This window comes from Cyprinodon variegatus, unplaced genomic scaffold, assembly GCF_000732505.1.
Source record: "Cyprinodon variegatus isolate N-32 unplaced genomic scaffold, C_variegatus-1.0 Scaffold23, whole genome shotgun sequence".
NCBI lineage: Eukaryota > Metazoa > Chordata > Actinopteri > Cyprinodontiformes > Cyprinodontidae > Cyprinodon > Cyprinodon variegatus.
The window spans coordinates 1,232,002-1,254,909 of NW_015150476.1; the positions used below are offsets into that span (position 1 = coordinate 1,232,002).

General features: G+C 36.5%; 1 protein-coding gene across 1 annotated transcript in view; it reads left to right on the plus strand.

Annotated features, from left to right (window-relative positions):
- Positions 1 to 22,908, plus strand: part of astn2 (astrotactin 2) — a 398,940-nt gene that overhangs the window by 214,882 nt on the left and 161,150 nt on the right. The window contains exon 11 of the mRNA XM_015392541.1: positions 9,999 to 10,149. Coding sequence (XP_015248027.1) covers positions 9,999 to 10,149 — 151 coding nt within the window. The remainder of the gene's footprint in view (positions 1 to 9,998; positions 10,150 to 22,908) is intronic.

Below are 22,908 nucleotides of genomic sequence, written 5' to 3' on the forward strand. Positions count from 1 at the left end.
TCCTCCTGCCAAAGAGCCTCCGAAGAGCTTCCTGGATCAACGGCCAAGTGTGGCGTTCTTCTGGTCGTAGGTCAGACAGCACTTGTAGGGCACCCCCCTCTAAGCTCAAGGCGACTTGAAGTGCCGTTTCCTCTGGGGACCAGCTACCCAGTTCAGCAGCCATCTCAACCTGGACAAGGTAACCATCCAGGGCTGTCTCCCCATTATAACGAGGGAGCTTGGGTAGAGTTGGGGGGTGACGCCGCTGGCAAACCTCCTACCCAGCAATCCTCTCCGACTCTTGTCTTCTGATGGTAGGTGGGGAAGCAGGGACGCGGGCACTTACCAGCCTTGACAAAGGCCGCCCGCGGACAGCGCTCGCACCGTCTGGTCGGCTGCTAGCACTCCCTCCGTCTGGTCGGCTGCTGCTGGTTCGAGTGTTCCCCGCGCTTTGTTCCTCCGTGCCTCGTTCCACCTGCCTTGACAAAGGCAATTTGCTTTTTCTTTTCCGTCTCTCCAAGCTAGGCTGCCCCTCTGTGAAAGTGAGTTCTTCTTCCAGTTCGGCTATCAGCCGTTCAATGTTCTGTAGGGATGTCATTTTCAGCTATCCCACTTCTGACACCAATGTAACCTCCGTTAAGATCCCAGTGAAGAGACACACGGAGTCAGATAGCCAGAACTTTAACAACTTTAATGCGGAACACACAGGTCTTCTCATTCAAACAGATAGCCTTTTCACTCACGGTTTGGCTCTCTTTTCTGCCGCTAAGCCTCATGGGAAACACATAACACATAACAGCACCGTTTAACCGCTACAGTATGATAAATATATCAAAACAGTTTCACCAAAAAATTTAACAAATCTCTTTTTTATTGTCATGGTTGCATATTACTCCACTAAACTTTTAAATAACTTATGTCTGTGAGGTCCCTTTTTATATTACTGTGCATCTGTGTGTTATTTTAGTCAGGCTCCTCATCCCCATGCTCTAGATTGCTCTCAATTAAGGATTCATTTTTCACTGCTTTGAATGCTCAGCAGATGAAACCTAATGTCGACTGTATAATTCAGAAAAGATGAGCTGCTAAGTAAAAAAAAAAAAAGATAAGCGGGATGGGAAAGAATGTACTCACTTCAGCTGGTTTGTTGCAGTACAATAGGAGGACATATCTCATTTTTTGGCTCTGCTAAGCAGGGGTGTAAACCAGAGGTGGTGTGGAAAAATAACAATAAAAAACATCAATAGGCAATTAAGAACTGTGGGCATTTATTTTTTTGAAATGGGTCAGGCTATTCTCTTTGGGTTCCTTCACTATTCATATCCGTGTTCCGTTCAATTTTTATTGAGTTTTTAAAATACACACAATTATTCAACTATGGCCAAAACCTCTTTTATCTTTTTATTTCAGTTCACCATTGCTGATTAGATGCTGGGTTACCATTCTATTTTTGAAACAATAGCGACCTACCATACTTTCAAAGATCTATGTGGGAAAGCATGTGAAGTTTTTTTTAAACCTTTCAATTTTTTTGCAGTATAATTACTTCAATGTTTTACCTGAACCAAACCTGTGTAATATGGCTGATATACATTATATAATGTAAGATATTAATAATAAGCTAATAGTTGTAATATTTCTTTAAGTCCTGATTTTAAAGAGTTGTTATTAGATGTTCAATCCATAAATGCTTCTACAGTAGATCATTTAGGGCTTCTACCCAGTGGGGTTACAAATGTAAACACAAGGATATTGTTCTACGTAACCAAGCCAAATCATTGTAGTCTTATTGAAAGACCCAACAAAAAAGGAAACATCCAACTGAGCACATTCAAGACAGTGATTTGACTGCCATTCAATCTCTGACACTTCACTATAGAAAAATCAGGTGTCAGAAGTGCTTGTTATTTGCTTAAGTACCTGCATAAAAAAATGGACTGGCAAAAAGTACTGACTGAACTCCTTTACTGAAGTAAAAGTTAAAAATAGAGATTAAATGTTTTACTTGAGTGCAAAAGTGTTTTGTTTTTTTTGCCTTGTAATATTATATATACAATAGATTTTTTATAAACTCTACAAATTGCTCTAATTTTCAAACTTTAGACAGGATCATTTAGTTTAAACTAAACCAAAGTTCTGCTTATGTATAATAAACCTTTAAGAGCTCTGATATTCACAACATTGAAGCCGAAATTAGCATAAAACTTGAAATAGAACTGGAAACATCAACATGAACATTTAAGATCTAATAAAGTGGAAATGGATAGGCAATTGTCACGTGTCTCAGAATTGGATCCATCTTCTGCAATTTTTCCTTTTTTTCACAACTACAGAGCAGCAAAATGTACTCTATGCATTTAACACCTCCCCTTGGGGAGCAGTGGGCTGCCATTGTGCGGCGCCCGGGGAGCAGTGTGGGGTTAAAGGTCTTTTGCTTAGGGAGCCAGAATGACAGTCTGTGGGAGTGGGCATTGAACTCAGAACCTCTGTATTCCAAGTGCAATGCCAAAACCACTAGGCCGCAACTCCCAGCCCCATATTTTCATTTATGTTGCTATCAGTTTTTTTCTAAAAACAAACTGTGCTCCAACTTTACAGATTCTTTTTGTACTCTTGATTTGCCCTTTGTTTTGATGTGACTGTCATTTCATGTCATTATCAATAAGTATGGAAGTAATAAACCAGTTTGTTAGAAAGTAAGGAGTAGAAAGTACACTGTTCAAATATAACAATTAAAAATGATAAAGTCCTCTGTAAAAACATGCTTTAGCAAAGTAGAAATACCCAAAAAGCTACTTGAATTTATACTTGACACCTATGTACAACATGAATTGATAAGCCAAGCAAGTAGCTGAATTTTTTTTTTTTTTTACACAATGTGACCTCAATCACAGTTTGCATCTTATATTTTTTACAGCCAAAATGTATTTAACAGCCTACAATCAGGTAAATTACCCTTAAAATCTTAAAGTGATTTTCTGTCAATTCTAAAGCATCATAAACATTGCATAAACACAGAAACTGTTATCTAAGCTGTTTTGCTGTTTTAGGCTCAGATTTTCTCACATCCAGTATGTGATGGTGTGATAACAGTGAATGACTTGTTAAACTGTACTGCGTTAGAGCCAGTTTTAATGCTTCATTAAATACCCAAAAAGCTGTCAGGAATTTGATATTAGAATACAGTTAGATTTAAAAAACCTTTGGTTTTTTCAGTGGCATATTAAACCATACATTTGTAAGCAATTAATACAGGTATGTACCAGAGGCGATGTCTCATTGAATCCTAGGGAGGCTAAACCCTCCTTTGAAATTTGATAAAATTATTGGTAAAACATACATCGTCACACTTCAAAATATGGTCATTAAACTGTATTATATATGAGCTAAAATGCTCTTAATTTCATGAGTCTATGCACAATCAGGTGTTTTTTCTGCTATCAGACGCATCTCCCTTCTGCTCTTGAGCAAAAGGACGCTGCCTCTCAGTCTCTCTGAGGAATACCCATGTGGTTTATGCCTCAGTCTACTGTGGTAAACAACAAGAAAGTAGAGTCCTGATTGGATAAAACGCCAAAACACGTCACTTCTCGTGAGGCTCAGCCTCTTAAGGGTTCTATGGAGCAGGGGCGAGTCATGAAGCTGGCTGCTTGATACTGATTGGCCAACATACTTCACAGCAAGGAGGTTTTCCTTATGAGTTGAGAGGGAAAAGTGATCATTCAGTCAGAACATCATTTTCTGCTGGGCTCTTGCTGTGATTTCTGGAGTTTGGGCAGTAGGCTGACAGTAAAGGGGGAATGAGAGAGACATGCATCAAAGGACCACAGGCTGGATTTGAGCCCGGGTCACCCGCGTCGAGGACTAAGGCCTCCATACACGGGTCATGTGTGCAAACAACTGTGCCACCAAAGCACACCCATGGTTTCAGAAGTTTAACAGCATCTATTTGCACCTGAAGTAGTGATATTTGTTTATGAATTACGTGACCTTTGGACTTAATTAACACCACTGAGCTTCCCCCGTGTCAGAAAGCAGCAGCTGCCACTGGTATGTGCCATATATGATTAGTGATATTCCACTTCAATATATGAACCCAACTAATAGGTAACTACAACACGTATTAAAAACAGATACTTAAAAAGGTTAGTCATTATAACAATCAATTTAAATAATTATTTCATGGTCATAAAGCACATTCTCTTTACCTACATTTAATGCCATGTCATCAAAGAAACTTCTGCTACATGTAACCTTGAGGTGTTTTTATACCAGTTAAAACTTGATGTCTTTTTAAGAGGACAGTTTAATCACATTTTCAGCAACATCAATATGTACCTAATTTGTTCATTGGCAGTTTTTTCCCATCTTTCTTGAAATGAATTTGCCAAACAAGCACTTAAAAGCAAGCAAACGCAAACACAAACAGAGCTGATGCTCAACAATCCTCTTACACAGCAACTCATCTGTCTTCCCCATCAGTCAAGAGCCTCCTGCTCCTTTTAGTCTCATGCCTCTCCTCACAACATACAGTGGTCCCTCTGGTCCCCTGCCTGGGGACAGTGTGCCATACTCTGTTATTCTTTGTGATAGCCAGCTCACCAAAATTAGTGGAAAGACCTGGCTGAGTATGTTTAGGTGAACATGGCACCTAGATAAATGCAAACTGTCATTCTAAGATTCATTCCTTTCATTGGACTGAATGCTCATTAAAAGAGGAAAAATTGGGCCCCAAACTTTGCTTTGTTTCATTTCAAAGAAATTCATGGGAGGAAAAAGAAAAATAATTCAAAATGGACCGTGACTGCAAGTATTTATTTTGTTCAGTTGTGTTATATGAGTGGTACCCAATTATTTTTAAATGTGCTTTCCAAAAAAACAAGAAAAACAGCCTGTTTATGCTTGACTTGAACGCCAAGAACAATGTAAGCGAGTGATAAGCTATGCTCGGAAAGAGACTTTCCTCTTCCCAAGTGAAGGATTTAATGCAGCCTATTAAGAAAGTGTTTAAACCCTTTGGGCACATTTGGTCCTATAGGTGCAGAACTGTCACATGCATATTCTTAACTATATGAAGTGTTTGGCAGGTTTAAGCAGCAGAGGGTCAAGCATCTGCTTATCACAACTCCGTGCTTGCTGAACTGTATGCAAAGATGAAATGCTCACTTGATCATGCATTTTCACACACAAATAACTCTCTGTGCCCTCATAAAGCTGAGTTGCTCCTTCGCCAAGATAGTTTACTGCCTGCTAATTTTCTTGTGCATGTTTGGATCACGCCTGCTTGTGTTTTTCATGCCCTACTTTTGACACTAATTAAACACTACATTTTGCTCCTTTATCTTCCATCTCCTTTAGTGTCAATTTGCATCATGACATGCAAATGTTCAATCTTTTTCAAAAACAAATGTACAGTTAGTAGATGTGGGTGTTGGCAGTCAGGTTTAATGTAATAATGTTGGAAAAATCTATTTTTATTTAGTAGGATATTTTTCTTATTCAGGATATGAGAAATAATAATTTCCCATCCTTGGAAACGAAAAAAACTGTATTTTTTCACTTATTTAATATTTTACTTTATAATTGCAGCTTTTTTTTTTATCACCTTTAAATATCTTAATTCATGGGTCTTGCAGATTTTAGAAGCATCCATACTGCAACACAGCTAATTCAAATAGCTGAATTACCTCTGCAGCATACCATATTTTTGGCAAAGGCCTGGTAAGCCATTTGATTCAACTGTGTTAGAGATTGGACACATCTAAACCATGCAGGATAGTAGATCTTGAGGACCAGGGTAGGAGACCCTGGTTTTAAAAATCCAAACACATTTTAACATTATATACTGTGTGAATACCATTATGAGCAGTGGTCATGTAATAATGTATCTACTTTTGACACGAGTCTATGAAAACCCACAGGGAACTATCTTTTTCACATTTGAGCTGAATTTCACTAATAAAACACACACTGTATTCCTCCTGGAGATATGATCAGGATATTAGTTGAAACAAGGGAAAACAATTTTTTATTTATTTATTTATATATATATATATATATATATATATATATATATATATATATATATATATATATATATATATATATATATATATATATATATATATATATATATATATATATATATATTCTCTGCTCTCCAACAGGAAATTCTGAAAGAGAATATCTGACCTTCAGTTTATGTGTAAGGAAGAATTAATGTCACAATAACTCTACCTTAAATTGGCAATTACATGTGTATGTAATTGCACTGATTAAATACAGACAAAATAAATGTCATGCTGCTTAAATGAGCAGTTGTTCAGAAATATGGTTAAAATCTCTATAAAAACACCCTTCCACACTATGGAAGGGTACCTCGGCACGTAAACGGAATGCTTCTTCAGTGGCTGACCACGCTGACAGCGGTAAAGAATATGAGGTCTCCACACATGTATTTCAATCACTACTCAAGAGGGATGAAAAAGAGTCAGATGCTTATAGTGCTCATGCTTATGGTGCAGTTCTGTATGTGCTGGAGCTGCCAACAGAGCAAACTGCGCCACACAGTAGGAAAAACAGAAAAACTCAGGTGAAGCTTAGCAGTACGAGAAGTAGCAGCAGGCACAATTGATGATTTTAAGATTTGAAGACAGTATCTGATTTCTAATTAATTTCAACCTTAGAATATGAGTGAGCTATTTATTCAATTTTGTATTTGTTTGATTGTAAAATAGTTTGATTATACAAATGCCCATTTTGGGTCCTAATGGTTTTTACTTGCCCCTTTCTGGACAATGGAATGTAAAATAAGGCCTATTTTTCCATATGCTTTTCTTCAACTTTTTGTCATGAATAAAGACCAATGCCACAGGCACCTTATGAAAGGGAGTGTCTAAATGTCAACACAATGATGGAAAGGACTCATTACCAGGCATCCTTAATGCATGAAGTCAGGTGTTAAACACAAGGGTAGCAAACTGGTTATTAGCTTAAGTCAACATTTTTTTTTTCTTCATCAAATATTGACCTAAAAAGTTGAATAATAATATTAAAAAAAAAAAAATATTGTAAAATGCTTTTGAAACTCCTGGCAAAAAACAAACAAAAAAATATTTAGGTATTTGAACCATTTTGTCACTGTTACTTAAAATTTGCTAAGTACTTCTTTTTTAGCCTTAGACATTAGTTCCACTCTGCTCTAGGCCATAGATACTGGTCATTAAACAAAAAAGTGAAAATAAATATTTTCTGTTTTTCAGTGTAAATGCTGTTTTTGAGCTATTTCTCCTACTGTCAGTATATATCATGTCTACATTGACAGAAAACAGATCTGAACAAATTTGAATAAAGTACGGAATTTAGATCACTGTTTATTAAACAATGATTTCCCAATAGTCATTTTTCAGGAAAGCTTAGAGGTAAGATAGATTAAAAAATAATCATAGTGTATTATTTGCATATAAACAATTGTTATTAATAGATGGGCAAGTGTTAAGGTAGCATCTTATGTACCGTATAACAATATCATGCTAGTTTTGGTATTGTCCTCACATTACTTACACTCAAACATCATAAGCTGTAAAGCAGTGCATTCAAATGAACAGCAAACATGTTCTCATGCAACTTTATGTATGTTTCTGTGTCTATTTAGTCGTATTTTTATTATTCATTTCTTGTTTCACCTTTAAAGATTTTAATTTAGATTTTTTTTCTTTTTTCTCCTTAATCCAGTAAGAGCCTCATGGATGCTCAATAAAACAGGTTGTGTAACTGGACACAGTAACCACTTGTACCTTTTTCGAGGATGTAGGACTTTAAATATGAAGGGCAAAGGCTCAGAATAGCTTTCCATATGAATGTAAATGCTCTACACTCCCCTGGTAACATGCCGGATTTTGTGGTATATAAACTACCTTTTCAGTTCTAAAATCTTTTTATTCCGCATATTAAAGGGAAGTTTCAGCAGCTTTCTTACCAAACCCTTCCTTATTCTTGTTCTAAGTATTTTTTGAAGGACAATTTCTTTTACCCGAGTAAAACTATGTTTAGTTAGTATAGTTAAGATTAGTCTTTTGAAGTGCGACTGCAGCGAATGCTATCTAACCACACCCAGCACACTGGACAGCGAGCACTGACCCAGATCAGGCTTGTCCTGCCCAGATGTGCGTGTCGTGCAGGTAACACTCAGGGCGTAGCAGAGCAGAGAAGACAGATGGGTTATCTATCATTCTCACAGTTGCAGGATGGGTTCCGTCATCCTGACAGTGTGCATCCAAATCAATCAAGTGAAATTTGAATGAGAGAAATTGATCAGAATTTTGTCTGGTTCTGCATTCATACGTAAGCATTGACACAGAATAGTAGACAACTATAGTAGTTGGGTAGTTAACCCCAATTTCTATTTACTAGAACTAAATATACTAAGATTATATCACATGAGAGAAGGAAAATTGATTGATCTGCTTTCTTTTAAAGCTGGCACTCAAAACACACCTTCCAAGTTAGTGGTTGGTCATACAGACGTGTATTGTGTCTTGGTTGATGATTAAAAATTGCGATTTGCCGGTATAATTTAAATCTGCTGGCACTTACTAGTGATTAAACAAACCCCAAGTCAACAGCATGTTTAAACAACCATATTTGTGGATAGAAATTGATTAGAATAATACATTAATTTCAATATTCAATGATTATTTTATTCAATATTCATAAATTTAACACAGCGTGAAAAAGAGTGAGTGAAGAAAGAGATTTTTCAGAGCTACAAATTAGTTTGTTCACATCGATATATGCAGTCTAATCAGTCTCACTGCGCCCAATTCAGTACACAAACATACTGAGATCTGAAAGAACCATTGATACCTGAGGCAGAAGCTTTTCATCCAAGCACTGGGTAGCATATGATTTCAGTTTTGGTGGTTAAACATTTTATTTGACTTTACTGTAAAAAGGTTTTGAAAATACTAACAACTTCTAATAAATATCAGAGGATTTTTTGGTTCCTTTTTTAATTCTAATTTTGGAAATCTAGCCAATTTCTATTGATTTTTTTTAAGGTTTAGTTAATCAAGTCAAAGCAATCATACACAGAAATGATCAACACCTATAAATGATGTGCTCATGTGAACATAAAGAACTTATGAGTTAAATTAACTATTTACAAAAGAGTTAAGTAAACTGGCAATGTAGTTTTACAATTACAGTTGTATTTTATTAGTGTAAAGAAAAACCCCTATCAAAACAGAAATGCATTCTTTATTTATTTCCCCCAAAATGAGGGGGAAAATAAATGCAAACATAATAATAAAATCAGGTGGAAGCATATGCACAAAATACAGATCACAATTCTAACTTTTATAGGGACATTGTTTCAAAGCATCTTGGAATGTCATAAACTCCTTAGTTTGACGTTAATGCAAATGCTTATTCCCAAAAGCTTCATTTCAGTGGAAAGCAGCAAGCATGTCTAGGTGGCTACCTTAATCCCAGACATCGCTCAGCAATTATGAATGTGAACCATGAGCAGACAAATCCCTGGGCACAGTGGTTTTCTGAAAAATGCACCAGCAACATATCCCAAGGAGGATACAATCTAAAAATACCACTTTTTTCATAAACAGCTATGAAAAATACTGTTTGAAGTCAAAGTAGTCTCTAGAATATCTTATCTCATTTATTTATATATATATATATATATATATATATATATATATATATATATATATATTCTTTTCATAGGTAAAAGAAACTTAAAACTGTAAGTAGATTTATTAAAATTGCTAAGAGACCACCTTTTTGTCATAGCATAACAGAGCATGAATAGTTTCCTAATTGCAGTATAATAGAACAAAAGGTTTTTAAAGACTGAGTTCCAGGTGGTGAGGGATTATGCTCAGCTGCTTATGCTTTCATTTTAATTAGACATTACTTGCTCTTGTGTACTTGCTTTGTGAAAATGTATGCAAAATGTTCTGTACTTTCTCTGTTAAAACATTTTTTGTATTCTTCAATTCCAGGGAAGAGGCCTTGATGTCCACATATTTTGAGTCAGTACAGGACCTGTTGGCATCTTTTGGACCTGTGCGTGATTGCTCTAAAGACAATGGTGGCTGCAAAAAAAATTTCAAGTGTGTGTCTGATCGACAGATGGACTCCTCCGGATGTATGGTAAGCTCATGTAAGGATAAACAGTAGTTTATCCTTTATCCATACCTAAGAAGGTTTCAAAATGTCGGGGGTATTAATTTAGCTATAAGCAAAAATAGTACTATTTCACCTTTGGTGCCTCTTGTGGGCAGATATATGCTCCATGTTTTTATCTAAAGGTTTTCTAATTCTTGTTATGCAGAAGCAGTGCATCTTTATTTCAGTGAAAATATTCACCTGCATTTAAAAATATATTTAGCGATTCTCCCTGCTTCATACTCAAATTTTAGAGTGCAGACAGCACTAAGGAAACAAGAATTTCAAGGTCTCCTTGTCTTCAGTAACTTTCTCCAGCACCTCCTTCTAAACTCCCCAGCCACTCTCTAGCGAGCTCCGAGTTATAATCCCGACAGCAAGACCTGGAATGCCAATTAGACCCTTGAATGGAGGTGCCCAGCGGGCATCCTTGTTAAATTTCAGATCGACCTCAACCGGTTCATGGGTATCTTCTGGACTTCCAAATAGACAAAAAAAAGGTCTGAACATGTGTGGAGCTTTACTTGTAATTCACATACTGTAATATTGGAAAGGATTTTTTTGAGAGCAACAATGTTTAAATTATGCACTCGAAGCTTTTCATATTCATGCTATTCCTTTAAGAGTATTTTGACTTTTTTAACGCTTAGAAAGTTTGTTACAGTTTAACCTCAAGGTTCAACATATTTTGTTGAATTTTTATGTAAAAGAAGTCCATTGTTGTTAGCTAAAATGAAGAGGCAAGGCAAATTCATTTTTAAAGTTCTATTGATACGCAATATGAAATTCTTTGCTGGTTGTCAAAGAAAGGGTGGAATAGAAATAGAAGAAATAGCACAAAGGTGATGCAGAAAGAAAGAAAATATATGGTTGTAGAACGTAGAAAAATACATGTTCATAGGTTTAGACCTAAAGAAAAAAGGTGGAATTTGTGAATAATTAAATCTAGCATTTGAATTGTAGATACAATTTTTGAAGTATATCTAAGATGTTCTTGTGCCCTCTGTGTACTCTGATTATTGAGTGAAATCAATAGAGACATGCTGCAATATGACCAGGTGTGTTGCTGTTCTCTCATATTTTTTTGTTGTTGTTTGTTTTTGTTTTTTCAAATTATCATCTTACTGTCTCAGATTAAAACTTCTGTGTTTTTTTTTCAATCTCCCTAATTGGTCCAGTAATTATTATAAAAAAAAATGAATAAGGAGTACAGGCGAAGGCTTCAGTTTTAAGTTTGCTCTTTCATGCCTATTTCCTACAGGTAAATAAGGTGACTTCATAAAAAAAGGAAAATTAACTTCTTAGGTCATTGTTGAAACATTCATGTCACAGTTTCTTCTACAAAGGCACAGATATACAGTGCACATGATGAAATGTGTGACATTCATGTTGGCAGTAGTTTCTAAGCTGTTAAGAAAAAATATAAATTTGCCAGGCAAGGCAAGGCTATAACATTGTTACCCATGGCTGATAATGAACTGGCATAAAGCAGAGGAAGCAGAGGCTATATAAAGAATAGCCTGCAGGTGTGGGCAATGAGCTAATCAGTTGAATAGCAGTACTATAACAGACAGTGTCTTAAGGTAATGCAAAAAACATTAACACAATAAAGCGTGACATCTTTAAATGCCCTTAAACAAAATATGAATATGCAATAGTGTAACAGTGGGTGTTATTAATAAACACCTCAAATCTAGCCTTTATCAAAGAGAGGAAAAAAGAAAGCGACTGTTAAGTCATTTCTGACACAGTTTACCATAATCTATTGAAGAGCCACAGTAGCCAAGTGTAAGGCATTGCTCTCCTCAGATTACATCAAACTGATGGCTTTTTGCTCACATTCAAAAGAACTTTTGTTGACAAAAAATGTATATTGCAGGTTCCATGCTGACACTTATTTAAAAAGAACAGCAGACATAAATGTAGAACATTTGTTTAGATGGTTTTATCAAGTTTGAATAGATTTGAGCGGTTTTACAAATAATCAATGGTTCTCTCATGGAATTCAGTTATGTTCTACTTTGTGTTAGTCTACATCAAATGTCATTGTAATTTCTTTTAGTATGTCTTAATCTAATGAAAAAGGACCTAGACTTACTCTTTACATTATGTTTAAATATTATGTAATATGTATCATGCAACAAACATGTGCAGAAACCAACAGCTTAAAAAGAATAAATAAAATACTTGTTTAATATCTTTTTATGATTTAGTTATTGTAAAACAAATGATTTTTTTTTTTCTTTACTTTCATTTCATTCTAGCTTTGTCAATTGTCTTATTTTATTTTTGGACACTTTTAATGAAACTTACTTTACCTTTTTGTAACCTATTTTTGTAAACTCTAGACTGCAGTGTAGACAACATTTTAACCTGACATTTTTATGTTCTGGGGTGGTTTGAAACACCAGATTTTTGGACAGCAATGGGCTGCCTTGCATTGCAAAGTCATTAAGTTGATGAGAGCCATCTAAATTACTAGAGGACGGTTCTCTGAGTCATTAAGAGCTTGGAAGCGGCCGTGAAGCGATGACTCTATTGGATGTGACAGTCAAAGACAAATACATTACAAGTTTTGTTTGCTTGTTTCATGAATATTTTCCATTAGAAAAAAACAGAAACATCTTCTGGTTACTGCACTGACAAAGCTGCTGTAGAGATGAAACTGTTAGATTTGTAGAGCCCAAGTTACTCCGCCTTGTGTAATTAGGGCTGGCACTCACCAGAAAATGATGGCTGACAGGCAAATTTCCTTATTCAAACTCCATTCAAGAGTAATTCACAGCTCATGTGCATCTACTGCTTTTCAGTATTTTTTTCATTTATTTCCAAAAAGCCAACAAGTCTAATGTTTTACTGTGCCTATTAATTGATATGCAAAAAGTACGTTTTATTCCAATCATAATTTATGTTGTTTGTTCTTGCTGTAGCTTTCTTTTTTTGTTTTATGTTTCACTTTTTTATTGATTTTTTCTTCAGTTTTTTTTTTATATACAGAAGTATTTTTTCAGCTTTGGCTAATTTGTTGAAAGTAAGCACTGCTGACCTCTGACTTTAACATGGATGGATGCATTCAAATTGATAATGAAATATCTTGGGATTATAAGATTTAAAGCTGCCATCTAAAACAGTTTTTGAATAACCCCTGATCTCAAGACAAAATAGAGAACAATAATGATTGCAAAAAAAAAAATAAAAAAATGTTATATATTAAACTCATGCATGCATTAAACTCCCAGAATAAAAGTATCTTGAAATTATTAATATGATGTTTTATAATGTTTGGAAACATGGTCTCCTCTTTTCTCTTTTTTTTATCATTTTACTTTGCACTGCTCCTGCATAGAACTTGCTTATTTTGTCCACTGTAACAATGGTAGAGATGTGGCTTTTACACCAGTAAGGAATAAATTAGCTAGCTTTTATGTTGCAGATGTTAGTTTTCGTTTGTTTGCTTTTTCCTAAAGGCAAGGGCTGCAAGTGTGGTTGATGAGGTAAAGTAGAAGCTGCTAATGCTAAAGTGGAGTGAATCCTTTGCATAAACCAAATTATGATGTTAAGGAGAAAGGGTTTTCAGAAAGGCTTTCAAGTAATTTAAGTATTTGTTTTCCTCTTTTTAAAGGAAACACTTTCCTTATAGTTAAACAATATTAAATACAAGTCCATCTATTTTATACATGTAAAGTTTGCAACAGTTAAAAACCTGTATTTTTGACACAACGGTAATGTATACATGTCAGGCATATAAATGCCTTCACAGTCATGACTTTCTGTAAGTTAAAATAATTTCTTAATTGGGAAAAGACTGATGGTTTCCAAAAATGTTTTTTAGAATATGCTAAACCAATTCCATATGCAATTCCATATAAACTGTATTTCCTATGTATGGAGAGAATTTTGATTTAAAATTGATTTGTTTCTGTAATGATAGATTTTTTATATTATCAAACAATTAAATTCATGTAAACTAATCACTTCAAACACATGGTCAAAACAACAATTTTACACAAATTAAGTTATGTGTACACAAAGTGTTTTGAGACACATTTCAGCCTTCAGAGGGCTCCCAGATTTGTGTGTACATGGTGCGTTCAAATGCTGGTGTAAAGCTGGGTCATCTGAGTTTTGTTCAGTGTCTAGCATTTTTTTTTCACTGAACTTATTTCACTCTATGAAGTGATAAGTGAAATAAGTTCAGTGACAAAGTCACTTTTCTGTGGAAAATGGTATGACTCAACACCCCTTATTTAAAACTCATGCAACTACGTATATCTACTTTTTTATTATTCTATGATTGTTTATTTACATGCTTTTGTGAGGTTTGGGTGGTTGATACACAGGCAACAAATTTGTAATGCATTTTGCTGCTTAGCCATTCAGTGATATCCAAGGTGATAGAAGTATTTTAAAGTCTGCTTGTCTGGCTGTATCTGGCTGAACAATTTATGGCTTTTAGGTTTGACAGTTTATTATTGTCTTCTATCCTTTTTGTCCTGATCTAGAGAATGTAAGTCGAACCTTAAGTCAGCACAACCATGAGCTGGGAGACAGTTTAAAAGTTTATTTTATTTTAAGAAGATTAAACAAAACAATTCATAAGGGCAACTGGAATTGGGAAAGATGAGAAACTTCTGGATCTTCTGCACTGTTGAAGAGATGTTTCGAGTTGGTAGAAGGAAAAACGGAATGTTCTATGGTTTGATTTGGATTACTTTTGATCATAGGAAATAAGATCCGGAGGGAGAACATTAGGTTTGCGATATTACTGAGGAGGGTGCTGATGACTGTTGAATCAGTGCTGGCAGAGCGTTGGAGGGTGGACAGGGTTTTTTGGCAAGGAGATTGGCTGATCTGAATATTCTTCACAGCTTGAGAACAGAATGGCGAGGAGGATTGGACAGAAGGAAAATTACTGTTGGATCTGGAGTCTGACAGAACAAGCAAGAGCTAGGAGTCCGGTCCAATACCATGGAAGAGCATGCAAGAAACAGGAGAATACGATGAGATACAGGACAAAACCTAGTAACATTTTGTTAAAGAGGTTTAGGCCTGTTTACCACTGGAAGAGCCATAATCTACTGGCGCCTTCCTCAGGGAACCTGCTCTCTGTTAACCCTGCTGCCAGACGAGCCTCAAGTGCATCCAATTACCTGTTCAGGTAGGAGCAGCACACAAACCAACACAGACAGCCAGAAATAGGAGCAGACTGTTTTAGCCTTGTTCTTTCTGTTATGTATTAGCACAGAATTTTTTGGACATAAAATATCTTCTAGCAGGTGCACAAGACTTTCCTTTGAATGATTTTTTTATTTTATTTTTTTTGATAGAGTTACCATTTTGCCCCAGACTGAATCACAGAGAAATTATAGATAAGGAGGTGGTGGGGCTCTGCGGTCCTTTGAAGATGCTGTTCTAGTAGCCTTGGCCATGTGGGGTTCTGTTTGGACAGCACATACAACACATGTTATCAGTGTATTCCAATAAAGTAATAACTGGGCTCAGTGGAAAGAAGGTAGAGTTCTGGGAGGTCGGGAACTTGTGTGGGGCAGGGTTTTGTGTAAGGGCTTAGGGGTGATGGGTTGAAGGTGGGGAGGTCCATTTGTTCTGTAGAATTTGTTGGGGAATCTTTTTATGAAGGGCTCTCACTCCTAACCCCCAGCCGGGTTATCTAGCTCTCTGGATTATTTACTGAGTATAACACATTAGATGTGAAATGTCTGGCTACTGGTTTTTTTGAAACAGAGACCAACTTGCATGAAAATGTATTTTTTCCCCTGAAAAACATTAAGGCCTTTGATGAAGTTCACACATGTACTATCACAGCCTTTTTCAACCATTTATTAGGCAAGGCAAGGCAAATTTATTTGTATAGCACAATTCAGTACAAAGACAATGCAAATTGCTTTACATGATTAAAATACAGGAAGATAAAACCGAATCAAAGCAAGTAGAAAAAAAATACAAAAAACAAATAATATAAAATAAAAAATGCATTAAAAAAAAGAATATTAAAAACAGTTGGACTAAAGAAAATATGTTTTAGTTGAACTGTTTAACTAGAACAGTCGAAGGCAATCCTAATTTATTAATCATCAGAAGTCTCTTAGTAGTGTCGGTTGCTCCTCTGTGATTGCCAGAATATTCAAATCATAACTTCTGTTGGTTTTTTTGTTGCAGGAGTTTTTAATCCAATTCATAGATGTATTGTAAGCGATGAAGTACCTTTCTATGGCAGCTTTGGAAGAAGCTGTTTCGAAAGAAGCCTTTTAGTTTTTTTCTTGGAAGATGGATCATTTTTCCTGGTTTTCATTCTGTAGTGTTGCCAAACTATTTTGGAAAAAAATTCAATTATTTACAGTTAGCTCATTTTTTAACAGCTATTACGACATTGCTCACTGCCAGAGACTCTCTTCCCAGGGAAAATAGGGACTTTTCTCTATAATTCTGCCATTCTGATTGATTTATTTGCCATGATATTCCAGTGAATATTTTTTCTTGTTTTCATGGCCTTGTACCTAAAACATGCCAGGGGGGCTGCCGGTGGATTTATCATCAGCATTCTATTTTCTGAATGAGTTGTTGAGCTAGCTGTCACTGTTGGGATCACAGGCAGAGATGAATGATCACTGTGCACCATATTAACCTCTACATTTACTTCTAGTTGATGGATTTTCAAAACAGCCAATTTCTGTAAAAGTTTGTCAAAGTTCTTTTGTGGTGAAGGGAGGCATCTTGTGCTGCACTGACTTATCCAGCTTTTGGTTTCGAGAACAAACACGACCGAAGCCTCTAGAAAAAAAAAATATTCGGTAGTCACTGGTATGAATTAGTTGCAGTCAAACCTTTTCATAGTTCTAGCTAAGAGATAAAAACTTAATCAAATGTTAAAGAATGAAAGCAAGCAGGGAGCAAGGAAGAAAAGCATCTTAGCAGGCAGAGGAGGATTTAGTAACAATAAAGAGTATCAGTATCTCCTGTCATAGAGCCCATGTTAAAGCAATTCATCTTGTCAGCTTGATTAAATAAAAAATAAGATAAGACATAGGGGAAAAACTGTTTATTATCCTATTTATTTAGCTGTATAAAAGTTAAGCAATATCATAGAATAATTGCTCAGTTGGAATTGAATAAATTACACTGCTAAACAGTCAACCTAAATTAAAAATATTTCTCTAAACAAGCACTGAATTGTCGTCTACAAACTGGTTATTCCCTAAGAAAATTGTCTTTCATTTATAATTATTTGTAGCTATTGTTCTTTGCCAGCAACAACAATGTATCTTAAAAAGAAGTGCCTTTACAATAAAAAAAATGGTATAGCACATTTTCTTATTATCTTAGTATTTAAAATTTGTGTGGAATTTTTGTGTCATGACAATCTTAGTTGATATGCATTAATAAAAAATCTAATTCAAGCCAGAGCCAAGGCTACGTTTGCAGACATTGTGTATTTTATTTTGCCTATTTTCTCTTTATCATCCTGTCGAAACAGATGCTTTTAGCGTATTCCAGTGCCTTTTGAGCTCAGCAGGCTGCATATTATGATTCCAAACAGTTGAGTTTGTCTTGCCTGTGCCTTATGTTTTCTACTCCTTATCTCTTTTTGTCTAGTTGTAATTATTTTCAAAATCAGTAACAATGTACTATTTACACAATATTTTGAATTTTTATCAATGGGGATCTCATTGCAGACTAAAGCAAAATAAGGAAAATAATTAGTTTAGAATCTTTACAACAAGTTAAGTCAGACCTTTAAAATGGAAAAAGTAGATGCAGTAAAAAAGAGAATAACATTGTGATCATTTGTGTGCATCTGATCATTTCTTTTGCTTTTTTTATGTATGTTTCACATTGTGTTACAAGGTGCTTTAAATTATGGCAGGTATAAGACTTGTTCTGTTATGAATAAAGTTTTTAATTGTGTTTTTTTCTCACAAGCTTTTAGACATCTAAAGGGCTGGACTGGCAATCTGGCACTCTCCCATGAGGCCTACATGTCTGTTGAGCCACACAACTCTTTTACTGTTAAACCATCCAAGAAAACAAGTAGGCAGATTTTATTTTTGACCAGCTAATAAGCTGGTACCAGTCAAACCTTTAACCTCTTGGGCTTTATTAAGCTGCACACCTCTAAAAAACAAACACAAAGAAATATTGTATGCCAAATTGGATAAGAAAAAAAATGCTATAAAAGCAGAGAAATTACAACCCACAAAACAATGGGCCCTTCAGGCAGAGGATGCTAAATATGTAAAACTCAACCTAATTTTTTGTGGTTGTTGCAGTAGTAATGATAAGAATAAAGGAAGAAATTCAAGGGAAGAGAGAGACCAGAAACTTGTAGAAGATACAAGCCAAAAACCTAATTTTGCAATATAACGTTTCATGTTAGATGTTTCAATTTTAATTTCAGCTTTTCCCACAACCATGGTAAATACAGTTTATGCTAAATTAACCGTCCCCACGAGAAACAAGAACAAACTGTAAGGTCGATAAAAAATAAAAAAAAATTAAAGCTTGAGACTTTGCATCATAATAATCTAAAGTTATGGTTATATGTGTGCTTGTTACCGTTTGCAATTTTTTGTTGAACCTGATTCTAAATTCTTTCAGTGACTTTTAGATAAAATAAATGTAAAATAGAAAAGAAATAATAACTTTTACTGTTTAGTATATGTGTTGTATGACTATTATAACAAATATATACAGTAATTACTGTAATTACTACATGTCATCATAGTAAGTAAGCAAAGTTAATGCAAATGATTTGTCACAACTTTAGACTAAGAAGCAACAGCCCTTTTGACTTTTAATGGTTGTTTTGAAATGTTATCTTACAAATATAAATTTTTTTCTTTGATTTAACAGAAATTTGGAGTCTTCTAAACACTGCCCTCTCCTGTTTCCTCCAATGTTTCTCAAACATTGCAGAATGAATGGAAGACAAAGCCATCTGAATAACATGCAGGGAACATCTGTTTTATTTTAGAAGTTTGTGCCACATCTTATAGAGTAGTTCTATTGGTTTCATTTATTCTCATATGTTCCTCTGTTTATATTTTTCTCTGGTTTACAATATAATTAATGAATATCCAAATTCTGGCTAAAAAGCCTGCCTTATTCTTTTACATTCATGAAGAACGCACAATTCTGCTCTGATCCATACTCTAAAGAGGGCGTGGTGGCAATGAGACTCGGCGATTCTCTGTCTTCCGTTAATGGCAATTGGAACAGTGCTGGGCTAAGGTTTATGACGTGTCACGAGCGCACGAGAATGTACAAGTATGCATATTGAGAAATGGCCATAGACTTCTGTTTATGTTTAAATTTCAGATGAATATTTTATGCTTAAAACCTTCCTTTAGCAGTCAAGGTTTTACAGCAGTATCTTTTTCTTATTATTTATGCCCAGTCACATAAATTCTAGATCTTGGCGGTCTAGCGATGGACATAGCAAGTAGTCACATCAGAGCAAATTACAAACAGTGCAGCCTCTCAGATATACCTATTTTACCTCTTCTAATTATAACTTGATTTAGCAAAGAAACACAAGAGTTGCCTGGGGGACACTGCTGAGTTTGTAAGTGCCAACAGAGCAGACGCACACACAGCAGACTGTAAGTGAAAGTGAAGTGAAAGTAGGCTGTACCTGCGACTTGAGGTATGTTCTTTAGGTGATATTCATGGTTCTGTCACTTTGGTAATGTCATAAAGAGGCTGCCTAACCCAGAGCAGAGAGAAAGATTCAGGCTTCATTTTGGGGGATTAAAGGTTACATCCGTATTACTGTAACAGCAAGTTGGAATAAAAATAATAAGAAAAAGATTTTATGCAACATAAATATCAAGCTAATGCATTTCTTCAAACACAGGCTTTAAAAAAATATATTCTCAGTCATAAGTTGATAGATAGGGGGGTCTGTTCTAGGCCAGCCCTCTCAACTGGGCCTAGGACAACTGACTTTAATCATAGCTGCAGTAAGCAGAGCCCCTTGGACAGCAGAGAGCAGGTAGGTTACAACGTTTCTGCCTTTCAGGAGATTTTATTTGTAATTGTAAATTATTTCTTTGAGGAGCCAATACTCCTTATTGCCCCCCTGTATCCAGCCTAAGGTAGTATTCTATTTTCACGATCACATCTACTTTTTGTAGTGTAATAATAGCACTGAAGCAAGACAGGCCCACTGCTTGATGCCAACACCACACTATGCATAACATTGTGCAGGAGTTTAACCTTTTTAATTATATTTTTAAACAGCTACTTTTCGTAATATCAATGTCAAGTTTCAGCTACATTTATTGTTTAAAATAAGTATGGCCTCCTTTGACCCTTGAGCACATGCTTTTTGCTGTAATTAGCGTATCTGTTGTGGCTTCATCCAACAAACAATTTGACGTGTAGCAGCGAATGCATAATTCTTGACAGACTGTGGGTAGTTTTGCCTTAGTGAGTAGAGCAGAGCACTTGTGTTCTGGGGAAGCTGCAAGTATTCAATGTGAAGGTATTGCTTCAAGAGCTAGTGTGTCTCCTGAAGCAATACCTTAAGCTCCAGATTCTCTGGGTGCTGTAAAATGTCCACTAACCCCTAAAGGTAATACGTTAAACCTGAATGGTGTTTGATTATTGGACTTCTGTGCAAGTCATGGACTTTCCTAATGAACACTATGTTAAAGCATAAGGATGCCCCTCAGTGCACTTGACAAAAGGACACCCTTGGCCAGAGGGTGATTATTGACTTTGAAGTCAATCATATTCTTCTGACCTTTGGCCACGTTTCGGACAATAGGGTGAAGAGAGAGCCAGACCTGTCCAAAGATCGCCACCTGGGGGTGAGTTTGAATTATTGAAAGAGGAAGAAGTTGAACAGACTTGTTAAACTCAAACGGTTAGTGAGAGTCTGATGAGAACATTTAGGATAGCCCTTTCTCAGGGACGTATTTAACTACAAAATCTTAAAATGCTTCTCCTAGATTCTCTTAGGTTCCTGGAGGCATGGAGTTCAACTGGACTGTGTTCTCTGCCTCTATTGCTGTTGTAGCTGCAGGCCACAAAACAAGGCACTGACCATTACTGCCTTTGGTGGAGAATGGCAGTAAGGAATGCTGTTAAGCTGAAGAAGGATACCCGTCAAGCTTGGTGGGCTTGTGGGACTTTTGAAGCAGCAAGCAGGTATAGCCAAGAATACTGGCAAAAAGTAAAACCTGTCAGGAGCTATGAAAGATAATGGAGCAAAACTACTGATCGGGGTCAAAGCTATTTTTGGCAAACCAATGCTCGAAGGGGAAGCAGTGCATCACTAACGCCATTTTTAGTGGGACCAGAGAGCTCCTGACCTTGACATAGGACATTGTCGGATTATGGAAGGAATAGGATTTCTTTCTCCGAGCTGATATACCTTACCTTGTGAAGGCAGTGACTGGGTGCTCAGAGCAGGTTATCCCCCCATGGTTAAGTCACCAAGGTGTTCAATAAACTACATATTGGCAATGCTTCAGAGGTGGATGAGATCCACCCTGAGTACCTTAGTTATCTGGATATTGTTGGATTATCATGGCTGACACACCTATTCAACATTGTGGGGAGGTCAGGCTCAGCACCCCTGGACTGGCAGACTAGGGTGAGGGAGGATGTTTCCTACCACAGGGGTATCACACATAGCCTTCATAGGAAGGTATATGTGAGGGTGCTGGAGAGAAGAGTCTCAGTAGTTATTGAACCATGGCTTCAGCAAGAGCAGTGTCACCCTGGCTGTGAAACACAGGAGCATCTCTACACATTTTGCAAGATGCTTGAGGGTTCAAGGGATTTGGACACTGGTCCACATGTGTTTTGTGGACAGGGAGCAGGTAATCACCAGTGTCCCTTGTGGCCCTGTAGGGGGAACTGCTGGAGTTTGAAGTTGGGAACCCTTTACTAGGATCCATCTAGTTTCTGTACAAACGATTCTGGTACTCGTTGCTGGCATTAAATCAGATATGTTCCTAGTGTATGTTGGAATCAAGCAGAGCTGTCCTCTGTGGCTAGTCCTATTTAAAACTTTTATGGACAGGATTTATAGGTTTAGCCAAATGCCCCGATGGGTCCTGGTTTGGGGAACAGCGGATTTCCTCCCTGCTTTTTTGAAGATTACACGTTTATGCTGGCCTTCTCTCCTACCAAGACTTGGGGTCTGCTCTTGTGCGTTTGGCAGCTGAGTGCCAAGCAGCCTGGAGAAAGATCAGCCCTTACAAGTCTGAGGCCAAGTTTCTCCCCTTCAAATCAAAGGAAAAATCCTACCTTAAGTTGAGGAGACATCCTACCTTAAATGGAGGAGTTTAAGTGTTTTTGATCTTGGTCATGAGTGAGGGGAGAATGGAGCCGGAGATTGAATGATCAGCCAGACTGATCATTCGATCAATCCAAGTAGAGCCAAAAGGCAATGTTCTCGATTTAGCAGTCTACGTTCCTATGCTCAACTATGATCATGCAATCTGGATGCTGAAGGAAGGAATGAGATCCTGGATACAAGCGGATGAAATGAGCTTTCCCTGCAGAGGGGCCGGACACTCCTTTAGAGATGGGGTAAGGAGCATCCGGGAGATGCTTGGAGTAAAGCTGCTTCTCCTCCACATTCAGCAGAATAGGTTTTGGTGGCTTGGACGTCTTTTTCAGATTCCACGAGGAGGCCCAGGGGATGATCCTTTATGCAATGGAGGTACTATGCATCTTGGTTTGCCTGGGAATATCTCAGGCTTCCTCTGCAGA